The 25,892-nt window shown below is 37.7% G+C and overlaps 1 protein-coding gene across 7 annotated transcripts in view; it reads right to left on the reverse strand.

Moving 5' to 3' along the window:
* Nucleotides 1-25,892, reverse strand: part of LOC5567344 (rap1 GTPase-activating protein 1) — a 513,675-nt gene that overhangs the window by 151,409 nt on the left and 336,374 nt on the right. For all 7 annotated transcript variants that reach the window (XM_021848361.1, XM_021848360.1, XM_021848362.1 and 4 more), the window contains one exon: nucleotides 18,621-18,819. In XM_021848361.1, the coding sequence (XP_021704053.1) occupies nucleotides 18,621-18,819 (199 nt within the window). The remainder of the gene's footprint in view (nucleotides 1-18,620; nucleotides 18,820-25,892) is intronic.

A 25,892-nucleotide genomic window follows, 5' to 3' on the forward strand; every position in this document is an offset into this window, starting at 1 on the left:
AGGTAAAATAACCATTATTTTTTTTTCTATCTTTACTAACGAGATTTTTAGCCCTGGGCTAGTTCATCTCGGGACCAACGGCTTTACTTCCCTTCCGAAGGAAGTCGTCACCGAAATTTTAGTGACTATCTCGGGGATAGGATTTGATCCCAAGGCCTCGGCGTGAGAGGCGTGTGTTCTAACCAATACACCGGGGCCGTCCCCAACCATTAATTGTAACCCTTAACGTGATTTTGAAGTGAACCTTAAATTGACAATTTTCTTTTTAATATAATTCTCTAATATAAGTGAGTTGCCCAAAATCAAAGATGTGTTAATGATATTATGTTTGAAAATCCGTTTTTCTCCAATGTAGGTTTTTGTCACTAAAATTCCATCCCTTTTTACTTCTCCAGTTGTATGAGTGGTTGCGGAACACTCACAAAAAAAATTGCTAAAACAAAAAAATACAAACTAAATTATAATTTCGTTTAAAAAATATTTAGATTTAGGATATTGAAGTATATTTTCCAAAATTCACTAGAATTTCTTGAGATGTATGTCAAACTTTCAGTATAGATCAACTTTTCCTACAAATATGATGATTCTGTTTACCAGGGGAGCGATTTAAAAATGAATTGGTCTCAAGGGGGCGAAAGTCCGATAATGTTTGGGAAACACTGATGGACATGAAGCATCACATTCTTCTTGACTATAAGTATTCCTCATATTTTTTTCGTTTTACATACTTAACAATATAAGACCCTTCAGGAACTTGTGTAACTATTTCTTTCTCCCACTCTCAGGAACTATTTGAGGGATCGTTTGGTCAGGAAGTGTTGTTTGTCGGAAGGAATTTGTCGAGTATACTAAAATTTATACGGTATTTTTTCCTAAAATTCCACAAAAGAGTTTTTTCAGAATTTCCCCATCTTCAAATTCCTCCATTATTTCTCAAGGCATGCTTTCACGAATTGCTCTTGAACTTCCTTCTGGGATTCTTCAGATTTTCGTTTAGGAATTTCTTTTAGATTAGCTCCAAACAATTTTCTAAGAATAATTCAAGAGATTTGTAAAGGGGCTTCTAGAAAAACTCCAAAACGAATTGTTGGTGGAGTTACTGGAAAAGTCATTGTAAGATGTGCTGAAGAGATTCCAGGGGAAATCATCGAAGGAATGTCTGGAAATGATTCAAAAGGAATCTCCGGAGGAGAGCTCCGGAGAGATCCCTAAAACGTAAAGGAAAGTGGAATCAATGTAAAGTTTCATCAGAAGACTAAAAAATATTCGAACACCAAATTGATTCTGAAGTTACTCGCTAGGTGGTGCTAGTGGGCATTCCTAATTTTGAATGTCTATAGCACAAGTTTATGATTCGATTGAAGGGTGGTGTCTTCAGCTAAGTTGATTAGAAGATGAAGGGCTGTCTGGTAGATGTTCGTTTGATTCTGCAATTACTCGCTAGGTTACGCTTATGAGCGTTTATAATTTTAATTGTTATTATTGCAAAATACTGATTCGATTATAGAGAGATGCCTTCAGCAAAGTTGATAAGAGGAAGAAAGCTGTACAGTCTTCATTCGATCCGCTAGATAACACTAGTGTGCATTTATTCTTTTGAATGTTTATGTTTCACTCCAACCTCTTTTCATGACCGAAAAGATTAACGACCGTTTCTATAAATGATCAATATCTTAAACAGTAATCAAAATAGAGGGTCACAATGTGACCACTTGGAAAGAGCCAAGAGACCCTGTCGAGCATAACATTTTTGTGTTTAATAGGCAACCTGACTGTACCGCTTAATCAGTATTGCCAGCATACAAAAATGATTGTGTTTCGCTTTCCCAAACGCAATGTGTAATAAAAAATGCATACTTAAAATTTACTCGTCTTAAATAATGTGCAGAAAATTTGATGATATAAGGAGTGTTTTTTATTTTACTTGACCAGTGTTGCCAGCAAGGCCGGATTTACAAATATAGGGGCCCGGGTCCAACGTCTTGTGGGGGCCTTTTTCCTATTTCTTTTACAAAATTTATTGTACTCATTATGGTAATCACTAATATTAATAATTATTTGTATGCTTTATGTTCTGGGTAAGGTTCTAATTATCAGAAGTTAGTTTGTACAACCCTTTGAATTTTAGCACATTTATGTTGTGTGAAGCTCAGAATCGTTGTTGGCAAGCAGGAGCACCACGAAGAACCTTGCATTCCATTCTGACATTACTATAGGAGTGAGGCGTCGAAGTTGTGCCATGCCTACTAGATCGTTTGATGTCCGATCCGATGTTACATTCTCGGAGTTCTTTCAACAGGCTTTTGATTGTCAACCATCATAACAGGGTTGGAAGACAAGATCTATGACAATGTTCATTCAGTACCACACATCGTCCCTCTTCTCAGGAAAACAAAAAGTTTGAAGTGATGAGTTTTCACATCGTTTCAGTCATCACGAAAGCTTTCAGGAATTCAGGATGTATATTTCACATCGCTAAGAACTTAACCGATGTATACTGTTTCATATTTCAACTGTAGGATACCCACGCAATCGGAACGGCGTTGAAATTATTGATCGGTTGAATGTCGTTCCATACATTAGAAACGGCAAGCTAATTATATGAAATGACATATCTAAGATGAATTTTGGACAAAATATTGCTATTAATAAACTGACATATATGCGTTCAACAGAGTAGCATCAGTGTTTGACTTTCATGTTGTTGTACATTCAATCCATCGTACTTTCACGGAAATACTCACTCAAAGACTTGTTTGACTGTTGTTACTTGTTTTGATATAACATATCTACTAAGTTACTAGCCATCATTGGGCTTACATATCTTATTATATAGATACAGTCGCGCATGCATGTGAACATCACTTTTATTAGCAACCAATTTGTGCCCACTAGTCGCGATAGCAAGTGTACACCACCATTACTTAGAGCAAATATACGACCACCAGTCGAGCTTACAACATCAATAATACTTGCTAGGAACAAGTATACGACCACCAGTCGAGTTAACAACATCAATAGCAGTTACTATGAACAACCATGCGACCACCAGTCGCGGTAGCAAGTGTACACCACCATTGTATAGAACAAATATACGACCACCAGTCGCGCTAGCAATATCAATAACATTGATTGCTAGGAACAAGTATGCGACCACCAGTTGAGTTAATAACATATTCATTGCAACCATCTGTCGCGTTAAAGACAACCAAATACCAAACCAAATGCAACCACCAATCGCGGCAATAATATTTTTTTAATTGCAACCACCAGTCACGTTAAGTACATTTTTTAAGGGCATTTTTTCATAGCAACCACCAGTCGCGTTAAGGATATTTTTTTCAAACATGTTATTATTTTTTTTTTCAATATGGCATTTATTTAGAAATAATAATGAATTAAGTAGATTTGAATAGTTTGGATCTCACCGGTTATCGACACAAAATTCACAAATTTCACCGATTCAGTATGCTTCACACTTAACTTGTTCGTTAAACATTACGGGATACACAATGTACTGAAGCAAATAGGAAAGAAAACAACCATGTGCATTATAGGTCAAATTTGACCAAAACATCGATAATACTGAATCGATTAAAATTCGATTCGTCCTTTGTATCGATTTTATTCAAATCGATTCGATTTCTTCACTCGTAAGCGAATTTACAAGAACAACGACTCAAAATAAGATCAAATCCCTTGAAATGTGTGTATCATCACAGATTTTCCCTCTATAGAAATGTGTGTATCATCACAGAAGAAACGATGAAATGATCACATACAACCAAAGCGACGTTTTATTATTATTTATAAAGAAATTTGCACAGTTGATAATGTTACGGGAGTTTTTTTTCGATTGAAATTACTAATTGATAAGTTATACAAATTGATTAATATTCATGATAACCACTAATAACTTTAACACTTCACTTCTCTTTTGCAAAATCACATTATTTTACTAATTATACTTAATTATACGATATTTTTTTTATACACGTTTTGTACGGATATGTTCAATTGACTTCTGCAAAAAAAAAAAATAGTTCAGTTCCTAACGTTATTCTTTTTTCCATTCAACCTATGCAGAAAATAGGTCCCTGATAAAAGCAGAATGCGCACTTTATAACTTAGATGAATCAACTCGAAATGATCATAATCTTTGAATCGGATAAAATATATGAAACACTTTCTATTACATTCAAATATTTCCATCGAAGCAATCTGTTTGAATTCAAATGCAAAACAAAATATTCACTTCAAAGCCTGCATCGCGCAACTCAAATAGTTGAGGTGATGCTGGTGTTCAATAAGAGCAACAACAAGAACAGAGAGAAACATTGCTGCTTCAGCAAGTAGTGAAGTGGCTAATGCATATTAATGTCATATTGCCTCTTTAATCAGTTTTCTATTATTCATAGAAAATACCACATTGCTGTTTACGTACAGATGCCTTTTTATCAGATTCAAACTTCACTCCACAATCACTCTGAATACATATTTTCACACGCGGTTTAAGAAGCACTCGACTCAAACACATTTCCTAGTGGACACTCCCGCTTGCTATCGAATCCAGGCTCTCCAGGAAAAACGAAAATTTATTTAAAACTCCTGGCAGGATCGCCAAATGTGAAGCTCAGAATCGTTGTTGGCAAGCGGGAGCACCACGAAGAACCTTGCATTCCATTCTGACATTACTATAGGAGTGAGGCGTCGAAGTTGTGCCATGCCTACTAGATCGTTTGATGTCCGATCCGATGTTACATTCTCGGAGTTCTTTCAACAGGCTTTTGATTGTCAACCATCATAACAGGGTTGGAAGACAAGATCTATGACAATGTTCATTCAGTACCACACATGTTGGATCTCTTAACAATTTCATGTACTTAATTTTTACAATTTAATAAAAAGTTTTACCAAATATCATAGCGCCTGTGAACAAATTTCAAAACGCTGAAGGTGGTGGGTGGGTGTCCTCAGCTCATACACAATTTGTTGAATATTCATGCAAAAACCGTTACGAGGGGGTGGGTGGATATCAAGAATGGTCATTTTTGGCGCTATGAAATTTGTGAATGACATAAGTATGAGAGTTTATTTAGCTTTCTAGAAGTATGTTTTTTTCTAAGATTCACAATAATGGAACAAACTACACATGATATAAATCATTGATATTCCAAGCAAAAATATGACACACTAATTGCTTCAGATTCATTCATAAAAATTTTAATATTTTGTCTAATATTTTGTTTTGCGCAGATATCGACTAATGTTTGGAATCACTTTGAATAGTTTGAATTTATGGAATCTCCTTGAATCTTTTGACACTTTTGATTCACCTCACCAGGAGGTTTTTTTTAAAGCTAGTGCCCATGCCAAATTCAATCATGGAAGTGCCGAAGTAGTTATTTATCCTAACACTTTATTATAATAGTTCTTAAATCTTCAATAAAACATATGGGTTCGAATTCCACTGGTCGAGAATGTTTGCAAAGAATGTTTTGCGAGGACTCAGCACAAACAATACTGGAATAGTTCGGAGTCTCATTGTCAAATAAAATAGAAAATAATTGAGCCATCTTCAAGGGTGGAAAAGTATTCAACAAATCTGCCAAAGCAACATTGCAGTCTTTTGGTCAGAGCGTTGACTGGTTATTGCGCTGGTACGATCACCACGCAATATTTAAACAAGAAGTTAAAAGTAATATCTAGCACTAGACTGGTATTCTTTGAACGATTCTTCATGAAATGAATTCTGAGCTTTAAATTCAAGGAATTGTTCAAGAAAAGATACAAAGTATATTGAAGAAAATCGATGGCGATTTTCCACCTCCATTATCGTTCGCTTTATTCGATGGAACGTGATAATCCGGAATTTATCGTTGTTCTTTTTCTATTAGCCTACTGCGATCTGAAGCGAAATAGATTTTTTCCTCTACAGTCAAGTGACGGATGGTTTAGATCCATCCATGTCGAGCGAGAGTGATTGATGGGAAATTTATAAAAGCGACGGACGACGAATCGGCGACGGTTGACATTGCCGTTGTAAACTTTCAAAGTCAATAATCACGTGGCTTGTGGCAGCGGCGAGTTCATGTATCGGTCCCTCGGCTACACAAAGAATCACTGATTGCGGAAATGTAAAATTACCCCACATCCCATTCCGGATCCCTGTAGCGGAACCTTACGGTCGGTCTGCATTGATTTTTATTGAAATGAACATCGGAAAAACAATTAAACAGATCCCTTTCCACTTTGCTGTTGCGGCTCTCTGGAGCGCCCATACTCGGAGAGACCAAAGAAAACAACAGATGTGAATCCCTCTAACCGGGTTTTAATTGTTCGGAAAACAAATACAAAAAGGGAAAAGCGAGAAAGGATCCTGTCCTGTTGCACGGCTATAAATTCCATTGTTGCTATTTGTCTAATTCCGGTGGATTCGTAATCGAGGGGAAAGAGCGAACGGGCGCTCCGGCTCTTATCTTAATCGACAACACTCACAAGGAAGGCAAATTCAAACGATTATCACTTCAAGGTTAATGCGACGTCCGTTGTCCGTTCGTCCAATTATAGCCTACTTTGACCTTCCACTGTTTCCTACAAATGGCCAAGAGATAAGGACCCATAACAGTTGATGACAGCGAATCCTGGATACTACTACCACAGGCAAACAGACGTAAAACTTGGAACCAATTTCTCCAAAATTCATCGCCCAGATGTTTCACGATATACTGTTTTGTACGACAAGATCTGCAGATGGCGGTAGTGTAAAACGTCAAACACGAAGAAAAATTATGTGCGTCACCTTTGGTTATGACTCAAACAGCAAATTTGAAATGATCGTTAAATGTGTGATCATTGAAGATTTCGTTACGTCTGCTTGTCTGTACTCCTACGTTCATTACCGTTCTCCGTTGACGCGATGGCCGAGTAGTGCTCAATTAAAGACTCATCAGGATTGTTGCTCCGGTTCGCAGATGACTGTGACAACAACGGATGTTGTCCTTGTCGTCGTCAGCAGGAAAAAAAAAGAAAAACAAGCCGATAATTATTTTCTCGCGCCCGATCTAATCTTCCGTATCCCTCTCGAATCGCAGTAGCCATAGAACACAACTCTACCGAAGGCACATGGCAGGACGAAACGCCTCCCAAGACTACTGGCTGGTATTTCAAGACGTGTCTGTTTATCGTTTTGACACTTTGACACAACACAATTCGAAACGGGATGACACATACGAGTAAATTAACGGCTCGTAAAAATGTGCCTACACCCGTGGATCGTGGAGTGCTTTGGACGACCGTAAAATTTTATGTCCGCCAGATGTCACGGAATTGAACTGCATTTTCGAAGTGCGATTCGATGGCACGCAGCATTAAGGGAAAAAGGTTAACCGCTTCGTGGCATGCGGCGGGGCATATGGGATGGATTTAGAGAAGATGTCATACACTCGGCATTTTTTTACAGATTTTTAACTCGGTTTCAAGACTACCATAGAAGGATAAAAATCTACAATCTTCCCCAACAAGGTAGGCCTGATTACAGTAGAGCAAATTTAACCTTCCCCAACGCCTGCTTTGTTGTCCGGATCCATCTAGCGCTCAAGGAAATCAGTTTCCTTCGATTCGTTGCGTTGCCAGTTGCGATTTTCTCCGCTTCCTCCTGGAGCAAAATCAATTTCCTGGCGTATCCACTCACACTCCCTTGGTCAACCGCAAGAAGATGAAGACGTCGAAGAATGCTCTCTACCGGGTGCCGCTTCCAATATTTCGGTCGTTAATTACTGCCTCTATTTCCGCTCCCGTATTTTCGTTGCTGTCTTTATAAGATGTTGTTCCGAAGAAAGGATCCTATTGACTAGCGACGACTAGCTTGTTTAGATATTATTTACGACCAAGATGAATCGAATTTATGGCCCAACTAAGGGGATCCTTATTATTCAAGATTTATTGCGAGGCAGTCCGATTCCACCTGTTACGCACCTTTACGACTAAGGATAAATTCAATCACCAAAATTACATAGAAATTCGAACCAAATCCATTGGGTATCGTTTCCGATACAGTGTCGAATCCAATATCGCTTATTTCCTGCAGGTAAGATGTCAGCCACCACCCACCCACGTTTTGAAATTGAACAGATCAACAGCGGAATGGGATCTCAGAGCCATACATTCTGCTTCTGGCGAAAGACGCTTTCAATTTGGAGCTGAAAAGAAGCTTTGTTTTCCAATTTTCGTATCACCCGCAAAGCTGGTCTCTGTTGGCAACTTTGTCGTCCATTATGTATTTTATTATCATGGTTCTCTGCTCTATCGCCATCTGTTAGGGAAAGCGCCACCCGAGGTGGCCATTTGGCAGGGTTATGATCTTGTTAGGTTGAGTTTTGTGGTATAACTTATGATAACTGTTTGTTATGTTGCATAAAATCAGCACAGGAATGACCGTTTGGCCTCCTCTGTTTCGCCATCAGCCTACTGTGAGAGGCGAAATTGTGTTTCTGGCAATGCTTACTTTGTTAAAATGTGTTTCCTACACGCTAAACATGTTTCACACAGCAACACAAAAGCGCGTCGTGTTAAAATAATGGAAACACAATAGGATTCCAATCCAATTTGATTGAATCGCAATTCAATACAATTCACCGAGCAAGCAATCCAGGTGCGAACTCCAACCAACGTCGCACAAAATGCTTTGTTGCAATTCAATGACAGTGCCATAAACCTGGAACAAAGCTAAAAGTCCCCTGGAACCCTTGGCAAATCTTTGTTTTCCGCACCATAAAACGATTTTTTGGGGAAAACATTCTGTCATAAATTTGCGACACCTCTCGCCTTTCTTTCTGGTTGGGTTCTGGCACGGTATCCCAGAAACACCTGAATTCATAGCGGAGCACTAAAAGTTAAAAAGATGAGCGATCAAAATTTTTCAAATTGTTTTCATAACTCCCGGCGAGAGACGAAATGTGATTAAACTTTCGCCTATCTGTGACCCTCTGAAGCACAAGCGTGTCATCTGCATTTGAACTGTTTAGCTAGTTAAGATAAAACCGCGCTTGTCTCTGCAACCGTTTTGGGTCGCATTTTAAATTTGGGTTTTTGGTTGTGCCATTAATCCTTCCATCCATCCGTCGAAAACGCCACGGCCGTAAAACGTTTTATGGTTTAACGATCTCTGTGTCTCTCGAATCGCTTCCTATTTGTATACAAACGAGAGGGATGCAGTTTTAGGTCGGGATTTTACCATTCGCAAGCGCACAGAAGTTGATCGTTTCCATGGCATACTATGGTGGAAATATCTTTGTGGTTTATCTAGTTTGTTTTTAAAGTGATCAAATGAGGGCCAAATCGATGAAATAGATGCATCTCGCCACGATCGATGAGGAAAGAAGGTCACTAAATTATCGTCAACATGCTTAAACTTACGATTAGTTTTTAAATCATAAAGTTTTTAGTGTTATTATGCTGCTTAGCGGAAATAGCGACTTTCACAAAGGCAGCAGCTCCTGGAAAGTTGTCGAAGAAGCGATTGATTCGACGAAAAGTGTCTCACGGTTTCAGATGACAGGAATGCAGTGTCATCGTTGATGCTGCAGCAAACACATCCAGAAAGCGTAACCTAATAAGATAATATTATGCAATAGTAGGAAACACTTAAACGATATTCAAAAAGCGTACCGAAACGGTTTTAAATATATCGAGCTAAGAATCGAGATATTTTGGCTAATCATAATTCAGTGATTGAATGGTGGTAGCAGTACCACGATGGACACCTGAACGGAACGAAGAAGGCGGATAGTAGAAAGCATGGCTTCAAAATGATTACTGATTTTCTTCCAACGTTTTTCGCCGCTAACAAGTATACTTGCTCGGGGATGAACCAGCCTCGGGCTGAATTTCCCCGTAATAAAGAGTCAATCAATCAAATTTAGGGGAACTGGTGGAAAATGAACACCATGCCTTTTACCGAGAAAAATTAAATTCCAATAAATATTTATCATGCACGGAGGACTTAGAGCATAGATCGGAGTATTCGGGTTGATACGGAGGTCAATTGAAGTGAAAGTATCAACGAAAACTACAATTGTAGAATACCACGCTTGAAAATTAGAACTGACGTAACTTTTAGCTCGGAGGTCTTGAGGTATTTCATTGTGGTGAATATCGTTATTATATGATGTCAAATCTTATATCTTTAAATTTCTTTTTGAATGGGTTTCAATCATTAATAGATATATTTTCGAATATGCAATGAAAATTTTCAAAAATATTTGTTTTGCTCACGTTTTATGCATGATGTTCATTTTACCACCAACAGCTGTTCATTTTTCCCACATAGTGCAGGAAAAATTTGCATGGTTTTTTGCTAGCGATACAAATATGTGAAAATTTTGCTATTGTAGTCTGAATTTGTGTCGCTGCTGTAGATAAGATCCCTATATTTGATGTTGTGCGGTAGAACTATACAAATTCCTTGTTTTTCTATCAGAAACAAGATGATATCCTTTGGGTGTTCATTTTACCACCCTTTTCCATACTTGTCGAACGAAATTCAATGCGAATGTCGATTTTCTCTGCGAAAACTACAAGAGTTTGAGATCCAGCAGACTTTAATCCTCATCTCTAACGTGGAGGTCAAGCACTTGAGTTTCCATTATAATCTACATCTTTTTGTCGTGGATAGCAAAATCTTGTCCGAGGAACAATTCAGCTATGACGCAGTCGGTCTTCTGTACTCTAATAATGTTTTCGAATTTTTGATCGCTCAACGTCGGAAAAGCGTTCGCCATCGTTCGGCATAGTGGTGTAAATCTGCAAGGATATGTTCCTTGTAACAACTTACACTGAATAGCATATCTTAACTAAATTCCAAGGATGGTCCCCTGTGAAGTATATTCAGATCCAAAACGCAGTACCATTTATTTATTCATTCATGAAAAATCAGTTTGGTGCAAAACTGATTTTTCAAACTATCTCCAGATTCAGGGATCAGTCACCAAATGGATAGGAATATCTAGTACGGACTACCCCACGGCGATCCCTAGAAAAGTGCCTGTATACTCTTCCAGGGACCCTTGATACGGTTTAGGTTTCCTTTCTATCTGATCATTGTTGAAATTCTGAATTGTAGTTTCGATTTAATGATAGATTCTGGTGGATTTTTAAAGGTAAAAAAGTCTACATGACAACACTTTATTTAAGGATTTTACGGTACTCCGGAAGCCAAGCTGTAATGCCATTTGGCATAATGGCCGTTTGATATAACTTGAAGAATACATTTCTACATTTTCTACTTTTGAGCACCGACCGGCGCTTTTCAAGTAACGCTTGTAGCGAGAGTAATATTAGGAGTAGGTATAAAAATTTTCGCCAGAGAGTGAGCTCAGTTAAATCGCTGGCTTCAATATTTATGTAAAATATAAATGTTTTTCTAATCCTTGAGAGAGTAGGAATGAAGTGTGAATAACTGCCAATGTTCGAAAAAAGAAAAAGGTGCTTTGCATTAGGTACTAAAAAACAATTAACATACGGTTAATATTTCAGCATTGAAAGTTTTACCTTCTTCTTTACATGAGCTGTTGTTTGAGTTTGCAGCGTAGCGATTCATAGGCACGCCAAGATCGATTGTCAGAACATCGGATTACCTTTATGATTTACTAAACTGCAAACTCAAGAAACAGCTCATGTAAGAGAGAAGGTAAAATTTACGCAATTTTTGGATTTTCTAGATTGAAGTGCAAAGACAGAAGTCTTACTTCTGCCACTTCAATTTCTTCTGTAGATATAGAAACTATACAATAGCGATTAATCTCAAAAGATTCCAATCGGCGCACATGCGATTTAAGACAATTCTTTCTTTAATTCTAATGCATTCTTTATTTAATTGTGTGCAACGATTCGAATCACCTTCATTCGGACATAACATGTTCTTTTGAGTATGCAGCGTAGCCATTCATAGGCACGCCTCGATCGATGTTCTGATACATCGGATTACCTTCATGGTTTGCGAAACTGCAATCTCAAAAAAAAACTCATGAAAGAAAAAAGGTAAAGATATGAAAATCTACATTGGAGATTAGTCTCAAAAGATTCCAATTTAGGCACATGTGATTTGAGCCTATTCTTTCTTTTATACTACTTAATTGTTTGCAATGGTTCGAACCGGCATTTGTGTTTCATCACACATAAGAAGGAAAGCTTTCTTAGGATGCTGTATTGGAATCAGTTATCCCATATACTACGGATCTACGGATCTGCATAATATTAATTACCCTCCGAAATAAAAAGAAAGCGGTATTGACAGCATTCTCCGATGATATTCTCAACCTAAGATATGATCCATAATATACTTAAGGCGAAGTTGCCGTCATTGAAATTTGTACTGGACATCGATGATTGTGACATTACAAGCTGCAAAATCAATATGGCTGCCAAAACGAATGACGAGCTACTTAGCCTTAAAAAAAAACAACATGTCTCTCTTCAAGTCTTTTACTTGACATTAACTTTTTATTCTGAAAAACATCGCCAATATTTGCATATCTTAGACAAACATTTGTCTAATTCAAGCACTAAAATTTCAATGGCCCAACATTTCGAAATGTCAAAGAAAAAAATATTAAATTTGTTTTCTTTTTAAATTTATGCCAAATGTGGTAGAGCCATCCTTTTGTGCGAACGGATGGTAAAAAATGTCCGAATGCCTGACTCGGGTCGAGAACGATATTCCTCGGCCAGCATATGGAATATTTAAATCACAACTTCGTAGTGTTGATTAAGATTATTCGATGATTTAATAAATTGATATAATGTATAATACTATGCTTAGAACAGACGAGATACAATTTTCAACAGAGTCAACAGAGTTTGCTTTGGGAATGGTTTCAAAGAGATTCTTAAGACACCAGAGGGTTCTTGAGATTCCTAAGGAAAACTAGTGATTTCTGGGGAATGATGAGATTGCGGAGGGCTTTTTGGAATTACAAAGGAATTTTTGGGATCACTATATCTCTGAGATTCCGAATACATCCTTGAGCTTCCAGAGGGATTCTTGAAGAATTCTTGAGATTCTACAGAATCTCCAAGAATGGGATTCCGATGTAATTTTTGGACTATCATGAGAATGTTTAGGATTCTAAAGATATTGAAGGAATTTTGACGATAATCTTGAGATTCTATGGAAATTCTTGGGATTCCGAAGAATGTTTTGCGATTGCAATGGGATTGAAAGATTCTTAAGATGGGTTAACTAATGGATTCTTCAAATAAGGATGGCTCTGTCAGTGCACAGCGAAGCTAGAAAAATTTCAATCCTGGATTAGAAATTTAAAGTTACAATATTTGAGGGGATCTATCGCAAAGGGGTGTAAGTAATATTATTTTGGTCGGTTTTGAGTTGATTTGAGAAAATTCTACTATTTCTTAAAGTTCTAACAAGCGTTCAGGTGATGTTTTCGCCCAACAGAAAAAATAACATCATTCTTAAGAGGCTAACTTGTTTTTTGAATCACATACAATTTGTAAATAATGAATAATTGCTAGGAAAACTTTAAAGCAGATTTTCTTAAAACTAGGTTTAGGGGGTCTAAAATTTTTAATTTTAGCGTTACGTAATAAATGGATGCCGCCTTATTTTCATACCACTCGTTACCACAAGACTAAGAAAGCTTATAATGTTTACACGCCTGGTAGCGACTAAGTGCCTTAAAAATAGGAAATTCAATTACGCGGCGAAGTATTACCGTATGTGTTTTTTTATGATTTTCATTAGGAATTTCATCAGAAATTTATCCAGGTGTTTGCCCAAATGTTCAGATATAACTTCGGAAATTTCTAAAAGAGTTCATTTAGTGATTATTTCTTAAGAGATTTCTACACGACCTTTTCTAAGAAGTATCACTATGATTTTTTTTCTGGAATTTAACATGGATTTTTCCAAGGAGAACCACAGAAATTAGATTGAAAAGATTATTTCAGATATCATCTGAATTCTTCCACATATTCTTTGAGAAATTTTTCAAAGAAAGTTCTAACTCCTCCAAGGTTTTATCCAGTGATTTATTCATCGATTGCCCTGGGATATCCTCCAAGATTTCCGGTCAAAACATCTTCTAAAATTCAATTAATAACTTCCAGGGATTTCCTTTAAAATTGCCTTTAAGGATTTATAGAGGATTTTAACTAGGGATTTATCTAAAGATACCAGATTCAGCAATATTTGAATTGTTCCAGATATTCCTTCTAAGAGTTATACAGAAATTCCTCTAGTATTTTTTGAGATTTTCTCAAGTAAGGCTTAAAAGTTATTTTTCAAGAATCCTACCAGGAATGTCTCCAGGGAAACACAAAGGAAAAGTTTCTGAAAAATTAAATCTTTGATGTATTTCTAGATATTATCGTAGTATAATCTCTGATAAAATTTGGGTAAATTTCGAAGTCAGCCTTAATGATCAAGGATCTCCGAAATAACTTCTGAACTCTTGAGGGAGTATTAGCAGATTTCCTAGATAGTGATAATCGAAAAAAAAATAATCGAATCGCCAGACAGTATTTCGCTGGATTTTCTAAATAAATTTCTCGAAAACTATTGGACATAAACTCTATAGAAATTGGTTTAGCAACGATCAGAGGAATTATTGGAAAAAATGCTGTAGTATAAGCTGGTGTGAAAATTTGAATACACTTTTACACTTTTTTTATTTGATTTTTTTTTTTACACAAGATTGCTTGGGCATTAGAGTGGTTCAAAAAATCGTTTTTGCTCCACACCGCTCATTCTATTCTAGATCAAATTCTGAGTGTCCTCCCAAAATTTGAGCTCATTTGGATGAAAACTGAGACTACACAAGCCCTTAGAAGTTTTTATGGGAATTACTATAAGAAAAGCAAACAAATAATTCAATCGGTTTTTTGAACCACTCTATTGGGCATTTTATGAGAAACTTTTTAGGAAATATTTGGTAAAACTGAATATTTGGCTCAAATGCTGGAAAATTCTCAGAATAAATAGATTTGTTCTAAGAACTCCTCAAGGAATTTTGGATTTCTGGAAGGAAACATGGATAAATTCTTGAGGGAACCCACATGAGCAGGCATAGGAATTTTTGAAAGGTTTCTTGAAATAAAAAAAAACTCCTAAGCTCCTATTTCGAACACTGTGGAATGAACCTCTCTTTATTTCATCGGAAGAAATTCTGTAGAAATCTTTGGTGGAAGATCACTTAGAGTAAAACTGGTGAATCTGGTTGGAGGATTAATGAAAAAAAACATCTGGAGGAAATTCTAGGTTTCCAATCAAAGAAAATCTAACAAACTGTATCATGCTAGGCATTTGAATACCATGAAAAACCTTATCGTGTATTCCACCCTTTATAAGTATAAATACGACGTTGATCAAGTTTGTATGTATATTGAACAAATGATAAATAGTTTAATTTATTTTTCAATATTTCAGCTGATCTTGTTTTGTTTGTTGAATCGTGGGTAGGACGATCCTTTGACCGTCCTACCCAGGTGTTTTTGTGCGTAGTACATGATCTACCTGTCATATCCACTTCCCGCGCCACTGACTAAGGGATTTCAATGGATTTGTTTAGTATTCCGAATATTTTCTTAAGGAAGCGGGTTTAGCGTGTTTTCATTGATTCTAGAGGGTAGGAATTGAAAATGCGTTTAAGTTTCTAGAGATTCTGAAGAGATTCTTAGGATTTCCAATGGAATCTTCAGCTTAAGATGCACAGAAAAAAATATTTAATTTTCAATGTGATGTAAACTGCAGTCTGCTGTAAAAATAAATCAAATTCGTGTGTTGTTACAGCATCGTACAAATTTAAATAAATATACATTCAATTTTCAGCTAAAAATGGTTGAATATTACATGATCGTGTAAATTTAAAGTGAATTCGATTGAAAAATAATGGATTGGTCGTTGAAATTTAGGTTTATTTTGATGCTCCAAATATGTGCACGAAAATAAACTTAAATTTACAACATATTTTTAGCTGTGTGGGTCTTTTTGAATTCCGAGGGAACCATTGAGGCTACGAAGGAATTCTTTAAATTTCAATGGATTTCTGAGATTTCAAAGAAATTTTGAAGGAACTTAAAGGATTTTAAAGGATTTTGGGGATTCTAGATGTTAGGGATTGAAATGGTGAAATAAGTCACAATATTGGATAAGGGCACCTTATGTATTAATGAATTCCTCAGAGTCACGAGATATTTTATGATGATCCTTTTCAAGCTAGTGTGAAAGTGTTCGTAAAGCAGACTTTATTCCAATTGAGATGTAATGCGATAAGAAGGCTTAGAATGATTATTTGCGTTGCATTGTGTAGTAATGGAGTAATTCGTAAATTGCATAATGAGAGCTTTCATGTTTTTGCCTTCTGAATCTTATTCCTATTGCTTAAAGGGTGTCCACGATGAAATTGCCACACAAAAAATTGATTCGCAAAATTCGAGTTTTTATCCGATTGCCATCAAATTTTCAGGGATTGAAAAATAACTATTAAACTTCATTTTACCATTTTACTCGTATTTTATTAACAGTTCATACGCAAATGCCCGCACCTTGGCCTTAACCCCGGCCATAAGATTCTGTACAACCTGTGAATCAACCGTTTTTTGCATGTGAACCCATACTTTCTTCAGTTCCTCGACTGTCTTCACTACCTTAGGTCTTTTAAGAAGGTGCTGCTTCATAATCGCCCAGTACTTCTCGATGGGGCGGAGCTCCGAAGTGTTGGGAGGGTTGAACATTTTCGGAGGATTTTATGGAGGACTATTTTGAAGTGATCAGAGTTCATAGTTGAGATGACATGAGAGCTTCAATTGGCGGCCTAGCCCATCTTCTCCGATACTGGGATAGGAAAGGACAATGGGCATCCCATTAGAAAAAGGTGAGAAATTGTGGTGGGAGGAAAGTGGGTGGCAGCGTCTAATACGAGACCTGACTTTATCAAAGATTTGGTAGGGTGATGGTCCAGGATTGATTATACGCGACTGATACGACAGGGGGATGACCGTTGGGAGTGATATTGCTACGAATGGTTGTTTTCACGCCATAGTTATCCAATGGTCCAGTGGTTGGAACAGCGGAATTTGCTCCTAGTGATCTGGCTCTTATTATAACCTAGGCTTAAGCGCCACTGTTCACTCCAGAAGAGCAAGGTCTGTTTCGAACAGCTGAACTTTACTCAAAGACAGATTATAATGTCAAATGTGTTGAATTGAATCAGCTTTCAATTCAAAGAAGCAGCGAAGACACAGATTGACGAAAAGAGATATTTGGCAGTACATAAATGTAAGATATCAAATACCAGCATAATTAACGAAACTCTTAAGATAATCGCGTCGCGTCGTTTGTACATCAAACTTTAACGCTCGTTGCAAAAACGGCCAACCATCACGCGCAGCAAGAACACGCGAGAACGAGAAGAACTTAATGATTCCAGCTCAGCTGCCTGCCCAAGCCATTGGGTTGCATCAGGAAGAGAAGATGTTTCAAACGTTAAAACCTCTCTAATGTGTATACGCGATCGCTATCAAGGCACACCGCACGGTTATTAAATTTATAACTCTGATGGCGCTGTAAAACGATGACTCTTCCGAGTCCGTCGAGATGTCGTCGTGTGGTCGTCACCCGAAATGCTTTCCAATTACACCCAGTTGAAGTTCGGGCAGGTGACTTCTTTAGCTTCGGGGTTTCAAGGTAATATCGGAAATGGCCCTGAACAGGATAACCGTTGAGCCCTGCCATAAACAAGTGCATGCATGATCACCCTTTCAAATGGAGAAGATCGCGCGATCGAAAGTGTTTATGTCTGCTGAAAACTAACCGGAAAGGAAGATCGCAAAGATGATATCCCCAAACGAATAAGAAGCAAGACAAGTCGCGTGCTAGTTGGGTCCATTTGGTCGTTAATTATTATACGAAACTCTGAAAATAATGCCCATAAGAGCGATGCGACCACTGCAGCACTCTTGAGCACGCTTATAACGACCACTGCTAAGTGGTGGCACGTGAACGAATAAATTATGACTCAAAACGGCTAAGCCGATCTTCGGCGCACAGAGGAGTGATTTGGATCAACCATGGCCAAAATTGATGGAGCCTTCCATAGCCTAGTGGGAACGTCCGCGACTACTGATTTTCCATTTGGAATGAACAAATGTTTAGTGTCTATCTTTGTCCAAAATACAGTCTACTCCTCATAATTCTATATTGAAGGGACCATCGAGTTAGGGAGGTATCGAGTTATAGCACACAAAACCAGTGCAACTGTGATCCGAGGCGCCATCAAGGTAGCCATGAGAACCAACTTTTACTCTGGTTCTCTTACTCGTTTTCTAGATACGAAATATCGAGTTAGGGAGAGTTGACTGTACCACTTTTAAGAAATAAAAGAAGAAAGATTTTTTTTTTATCATTTTTTATGTCTTTTCCATGTAACCACAACATTCAGTATTGAAATTATGGCAATGAATTTGTCATTAGTTGCTCCTCTGTGCGTCGTCGCTAGCAATGACGACTACGACGACGACCTTCAAGGATGACGTTAATTAATACACAGCAGCAATTCATTTTCGGAAAAAGACGGTTTCGGAATTGGTGTATAGGTACGCACCTGTGTGAAGTACGACGGCAGAACGCATCGCTGGTCATCCAACCGCGAACATTGCACTCGTTCCAGCAGTTCGAACAGATCGTGCGTTGCCCCCCGAAGTCGGTCCGGACTGGTGGTTGCACTCTTGCTCGGCGTCGTCGGCAATCCATTCTGTTTGGAGTTTACTGTAGCTGTGGTCCACCCGCCCATATGCTGCCGTCTTTTGAGATTGGAGGAAAAGTGGAAGAAAAAAAACGACAGAAAATTAAAATTAAACATGTGTTTAATGCGATATTAATTGTTATTTATCTAATGTAGAAAAACTGATGGACTGGTTCTACTACTACTCTTCTACTGGTGGCTAGCTACAGCTACTCACGTGGTCGGGTGTAATTGATATGATTGATCGCTAAGCTTAGGCTACTGGATATAGGGTGGAGTGAAATCTAAAACGATCTTTAATGAACCCCCGAGCAGCAATCGGTCAGGTTGTCAGCTTATACAGAGTAGAAGACCTACACCAGCAACTACCTCCATCACCATGACAAAAAAAAGATTGACCCTTTCAGGGCGACTGTTTTTTAAACAAGGAATGAGTTTTTATTTTCAGATTCATCATAGAAGTTATAGAAAAGGAGAATATATGTTCCAAGAGCATGTTCGGGATGCTATAGGTCAGCCAAAATGTTTTGGAATATCGATGTTAGGATGTATATACAGTCAGGTCTTTATTAGACACATGGTTGGGAGGCGTTATAGGAGACCCAGGGCTGATGGGGATTTCATCAAGCTCAGTAGCCTGACCACTTAGAATGATGGCGTCTTCGACAAAGTTGTTAAGTAGCACATGGGTTAACGTTATTTGAGCCAAATATTTTCAAAATTTTGCCACTAGGCGGCGCTAGTGTGCATGGAGCTATCTGCAAAACCAAAAATTCCATGCTCACTAGCGCCGCCTAGTGGAAAAATTTTGAAACTTTTGGCTCAAATAAACTTAGTCCTTGTGATACTAAACATCATTCTAAGTGGTCAGGCTACTGAGCTATTCGCAAAAGCCGCCTGGTGGCGTAATTCCGTATCAGAATGACCTCCGCATATCAGCCCTTGAGCTACTGAACAACTCTTCCGAAGACACAAACCTTCCAAAACTAGAGATATCATATGTTACAAAATGTTGCATTCTTATCCCTCAGGGTTCATATAGTGTAAATCAGAAAAAGCACCCTTACCGGCCAAGTTCTCAACTAAAAGGATGATCCTCAACTCCTAAAGGAAGATCATACTTAGCACAGAAACTTCGCCCAAGACAGTACTGTGCTATCTCTTTTAGCATACGAGATATGCAACAACACCCCCAAAGTGATGGAATCCCATAAGCCCTGGTTCTCCTATAACGCTCTAGTGTGTCTTATAAGAGTGCGCGTTATAGGAATGCATTTAAAAGGACTGCACAATAAACATGGGTGAACAACTACCAAAGTATGTCCAAATCCAACCGTGAAAGAATCATAAAAATCGGTTGGTCTGTTATCGAGCCAAGTCGTGACATACAAACACCATTCCGTTTTTATTTATTTAGACAGGAGATAGATAGGTAGTTAGATAGATAGATAGATAGATAGATAGATGGAAGGGAGATACATCTAAAAAGCATTCAAAGCAATCAAGATATTGTAGGTACTCCAAATTCTTTTGAAGTTGATGTTTTCTTTTAGAATATGATCAGTAGCGTAGCTAGGGGGCTGCGGTAGATGCGGTCTGCACCGGGTCCCGAGTTTATAGGGGCCCCCAAATCATGATAAGAATTTCATTTGATATTATGAATTCGATTTCTAGAAATCTAATACGTTAACAAGCATTAAAAATTTAGTTCGAAGGTGACCTTGACCGGCAATGTGTGGGGGCCCCATGGTCAAGGGTATGATGAGAGTAGCCTAAATACCTATTCAAAATTCATTCTGTGCGGGGCCCATAATCGTATCTGAAACAGATTTGGATGTATGTTACAGACCATTTAATTGAACAAGCCGATTTTAATTTCAATTAAAGGGCGAACACGTAATTATTGCGACACCAAAAATGTCATGCCAATTTTCTTATAATGTTTGGAATCAAACCAAAATTTTAGGGTAGTTTTATACATATATTTACTTTCAAAATCAAAAGAAAAGTTCATAGATGGAGCCTTGAGTGTAAAATTGAAGGCATTTTCGCTTGATGCCCTCCATCAAAGTCTTTACAGTCTCATCCGGTACCAGTTTCTAAGTTTTTTTTTCATTTTCTTAACATGTCCTTCTCTTATTTGACTGTCTTCTTGCTCTTCCGAAGTTCCCGCTTCATTATTGCCCCGGACAGTTTGACGGATTCATGTTCTTTGGAACAAAATGGACAGAATTGGCCTCATACCACTCCAGGACACTTTTAGAATAGTTGAATGATTCCAAATCTGGCCAAAATAGCAGAGCTTCGTCGTTCTGCTGCAAGAACGGCAAAAGACACTTCTCGAGGCACTCAGATTTGTAGATCCCTCCATTTACTGTGCCCTTTCTCACGAAAGGCTCACTTCTCAGTCCGCAAGAGCAGATGGCCTGCCAAATGAGATATTTGAAGGCGAACTTCGACATTTTCTTCTTCTTAAATTTGTCGTCCACATCGAACTTGTTCTTGGCGGAGAAAATCTCCAACCCCGGAATTTGCTTAAAATCGGCTTTTATATATGTCTCGTCGTCCATCACACAGCAGCCATATTTTGTCAGCATCTTCTCGTAGAGCTTCCGTGCCCGAATTTTAGCCGTAGATTGTTGCTGCTCATCGCAGTTTGGGAAGTTCTGTACCTTGTATGTATGTAGTCCATCTCTCTTCTTTGTATTCTAGTCGTAGCTCTGCGACATGCTGATTTTTTTGGCCAAATCACGGCTTGAGACGTTGGGATTTGCTTTAATCATCCGCTTCACCTTTCCCTCCGTTTTTTTTGTTCTCCGGTCCCGGTTTTCTTCGAGCTCCTTTGCCGTGGTTTAACGTCAACCGCTCCTAGAACCGATTCAGCACTCTGGAGACGGTTGAATGGTGAATGTACAACATTTTTCCCAACTGCCGGTGCGACAGGTCAGGAAATTCCAGGTGTTTGGAAAGAATTTGTTCTCACGACTCGCATTGGTTCACCTCCATTTTCGTTGAATCAAAAAACACGATTTCGAGTTTGACAGCATGTAAACAATACACATCAATGAGAAAGTATGCAAAATTTGGTTGATTTTTACCCAATGGTAGAAAAGTTATGCCCTGTTGAATGACTCGCAATAATTTCGTGTTCGCCTTTATAATTGAAAACATAAATTAGTTGCCATCTTTGAGACATGGTTTTTACACATTCCAAGCTGGTAGCAGATCTAGTTTTAGAGGCGTAGTTTCTATTTAAATGCAAGTCTCTATTTTTAACGAAACGTCTTGAAAGCCTCTATTTTAAGCAAAAAGGTCTCTAAAGTCACTTTTTGTTATCTATTATGCTTGCATTGAATCCTGCTTCAACAGATTCCAGAGGGACCTTCAAAGACTATGACACAATTTTCAATAATTTCTTCAAGATTCTTGTGATTTCTACAAAGATCGTTTCAGGTATACTTCTGGGATCTCCTTCAGAACTTTCTCTATTGATTCTACCATCAAGTCTCCCAAAAAATCCGCCAGCGTTGTTTCAAGAGATATTTAGAGGAATTACTTGCTAATTTTGTCCAGCAAATCCTTGAGCACTACAACGCTTTTTTACTATTTTGATTTCCTCAGTTGTAACTATAGGAAATCTTCCAAAGTATCCTACAGTAGTTCTTTTGAGAAAAAAAAAACAATCTACGCTTCTTAAAGGAATTTTAATTTTTTTTTTCTGAGAGATCTATGACAATTCCTATGCCAGCTTCTCTAGTTATCCTTCCAGAAATTGTTATAAGGATTCCTTCAAGGATTCATCCACATTTACCATAGGAATCGCTCCTAAAGTTCCTCTAGGGGTTATCCGAGAAAATATATTTAATACTCTTCCAGGAACTCCTCTTATAACATGAACAGGTCAATTCCTCATGAAGCTTCTTCCTTGGAGAAGAAAAGATTTCTCCAACATTCCATGCTAAATTACTTCTGCAGTTCTTCCTGACAATTCCTCGTATATTTTTTCAAGTAAAATCATCTAAGCAATTTATCTAAGAATTTTATTTCATAGAAAATGGTGGGAGTTCAGCATTGATTCATTCAAATTTAATCAAGTTTCATCAAATTTACTTTTGGATTTTTTTCTGAAATATCTCGCGGTTTTTTGAAAAATTTCACAAATGTATTTAATCTAAATTCTTGATCTTTTGCTAGAGATATTTCAGGGAAAATGTCTAAGAAAATTCTTGGTAGATATCTTTGGGAAACATCTCTAAAAGCTTCTAAAATAGTTTATGAAGTAATCTTATTTCTGGAGCAATTCTTGAAGGAATTCTCCAGTTGTAATATGAACGATAATTTTGAAGGAAATTTTAGAAAATACATGGAGAAATTACTAGTAGAAATCTTGAAGATGTCCCCAGCAACACACATGTTATAATTGTGTATTATCGACTGATATATGACCAAAACTAGTCATATAAGAGTTGATAATACACAATTATAACATGTGTGTTACTCGGGGTTGTAAATGGGATTCTATGTGGAAGTTCTTATAAAACGACGGTAAATTCATCGGATACATTCCTTGAGTACTTGATTTTCTTGAAACATTTCTGAAAGAATCATTTAAAGAATTCATGATGGAATCTCCGAGATAACTTCTATGACTTTCATTAGAAAAAATCTACGTTGAATTTATGAGGGTATCTACAACAGATCATTATGAAGTTCGTGAAAATCACAAAATGAACTCCTAAATAAATCGTTGGAATTCATTTTGTAATTTATTTGAAGCAAATTTTGAGCAAATTTATTGATTTTTAAGGCATTTTTCCACCAAGAATTATAAAGATGTACATGAATCATGCTTTCCGGAGCTACTTTGCCAACTAATATTTCCACTTCCTTGGCAGCTCACTGGAAATCTTCTCGATAATTTACAGTAAATTAAATGAATGGTAAACTGAAAATTTACCAAATGTTTTGGATATCTGGACACTTGATATACAAGTAAAACTTATTTGACTATATTTTTGCTGCATATATAACAACTGAAGACACAACTTTGCCGAAGCCGGTGTACACCTGTCTTTGGTTATTGATTGTATACGGCCATATATAGAAGCTAGGTCAACATGACCCATCCGTCCTGAAAGGGTTTAACAAGCCATACGAAGTTCAACACTATCAATAGAATTCAAGGCGGACAAAGCAGGCCGCAACAAACGCACATATGAATGAAACACCGACAGTGCCGACTGACCACTATTCGATTCGAAACATGGCCTGCCCAACAAGCAGCAAACCGAGAGTAGGAAGTTTGCGTCCATTTATCAATTTTGATAAATTGATTCGTTTGCGTGATCACGTCGGCTCGCACCGCACTCTCATCTAAACAAAGTAGTCGCTGGGTTTTTGGAACGGGTAGGGGACGGTAAGCGATGTTGACAGCAGTATGTCAAGCGCCAAACCGAGTCAGAGTAGGCGCAGAGATGCCAGATTAAACGTTAATTAAACAGATCAATTCGAAGGAAAATTAACTTTTCGCTTTTGAGGGTCATTAAAATATGTATCAACCCTAGTTATTGGTCAGGGCAAAACTTGCAATCGTAATCTGGAAACACTGCCATCCATTTGAGTGTTCAGCCACCGAAGAGGTGACGTGTGGGACGTCAATTAGTCAACTGTCAGTCTCTACTCTAAGTCGTTGTGAGTTGAGAGTTGGTACCCGATCTGAAAGGCATTACATAAGAACAACTCATCTTCATCAAAAATTGTTTTTCATATCAAAGTTTGTTATATTTAGATATTTGGCAATCTCGTTTTAGGATCAATATTATTTTAAAATTATACATCGTATTTTTCAATCTCGATTATTAAAGCTAACTCTCCATAACTCGATATCGAAGGGACCATCGTATTATAGAACACACAACTAGTACAAATGCGATCTAAGGAACCATCGAGGTAGCCGTGAAAACCAACTTTTACTATGGTTCTCTAACTTGATATTGAGAATACCGTATCTTATAAGGGAGGGAGAGTTGTTATGTTTTATTTGAGATAATACTATAGAAAGCCCTACTGTGATTTTTTGAAAAACTTCTATTTTAACACCTATCCGTCTATATTTTATAACACACTCCGATATAAAAAATGTTCTGAAATAATATCTTCGGTTGTCATAACTGTGTTATTACTTTCTGATCGGGGTACCCGCACATGCAGCAGGTATCACACATCTCGACCGGTGGTTATTTGTATCAAATGTTGCCATCATCATCGCCGTTATAGGCTGTTAGACACCTCCACCTCCAGACCGTCGCGTCGTTGCTCGCATTGCTGTGTGGTAGAAATTATTCATATTTACACGATTAGATCAAAACACAGATTGATCCTACCCCCGGCAAAAGTGAGAATGATGATTAGTTGTGCCAACTTGTTAGATATAGGTAGCTGCTAGGCAGACACGAACCGATATCCAATTTGACTGAGCGATTGGATGAGCTTGTTGTGTGGATCCGGGAACAATGATAGAAGGTGCCTTTTTTGGTTTGCTTCTCTCATCACAGTAGGCGAGCTTTTTTCTTAAACGCGTATTGTGCGATAGGGAAAAGAGTGTGAGTTTGTACTTTGGGTCCACTCTGGGAAGATAATCGCATAATGATGATTAATTATCCAATTTTGCTTTCAATGGTCCGTGTATAGTGGCTCCATTAGGGATAAATTATCGGTTTGAAATGACATGGCACTTTGAGGGTCCATTTCGGGAAGGGTTATTACCATGCGTGAGATGATTGGGTTTTTTTCGTTGATACTCACACTTTGATCGGAACAGTACTGGTTACTGATGCTTTTAACATTAATGGGAATGGTCACGATTTACAACTTCAAGTGTTTTGTCTAAGATTGAATTTGTGTTTATTTTTTAAAGAATGAAGTCTTATCAAACCTCGGTGGGACTGTTCAAGATCTTTGACGAATTTAAGGAAATATTTTTGATGGATTTTTAGTTATGCAGAGAGCAGGTATTGCAGAATTCGTTCTCATTTGATTTCGATGCACGATCAAAGCAATCGTAGAAAACCATCCCATCTGTAACGGTCCATGATCGGAAATGTTTCGCAAGTAGTAACTTTTTACGTTTGA

The sequence above is a fragment of the Aedes aegypti genome, chromosome 2, assembly GCF_002204515.2.
Source record: "Aedes aegypti strain LVP_AGWG chromosome 2, AaegL5.0 Primary Assembly, whole genome shotgun sequence".
Lineage (NCBI taxonomy): Eukaryota > Metazoa > Arthropoda > Insecta > Diptera > Culicidae > Aedes > Aedes aegypti.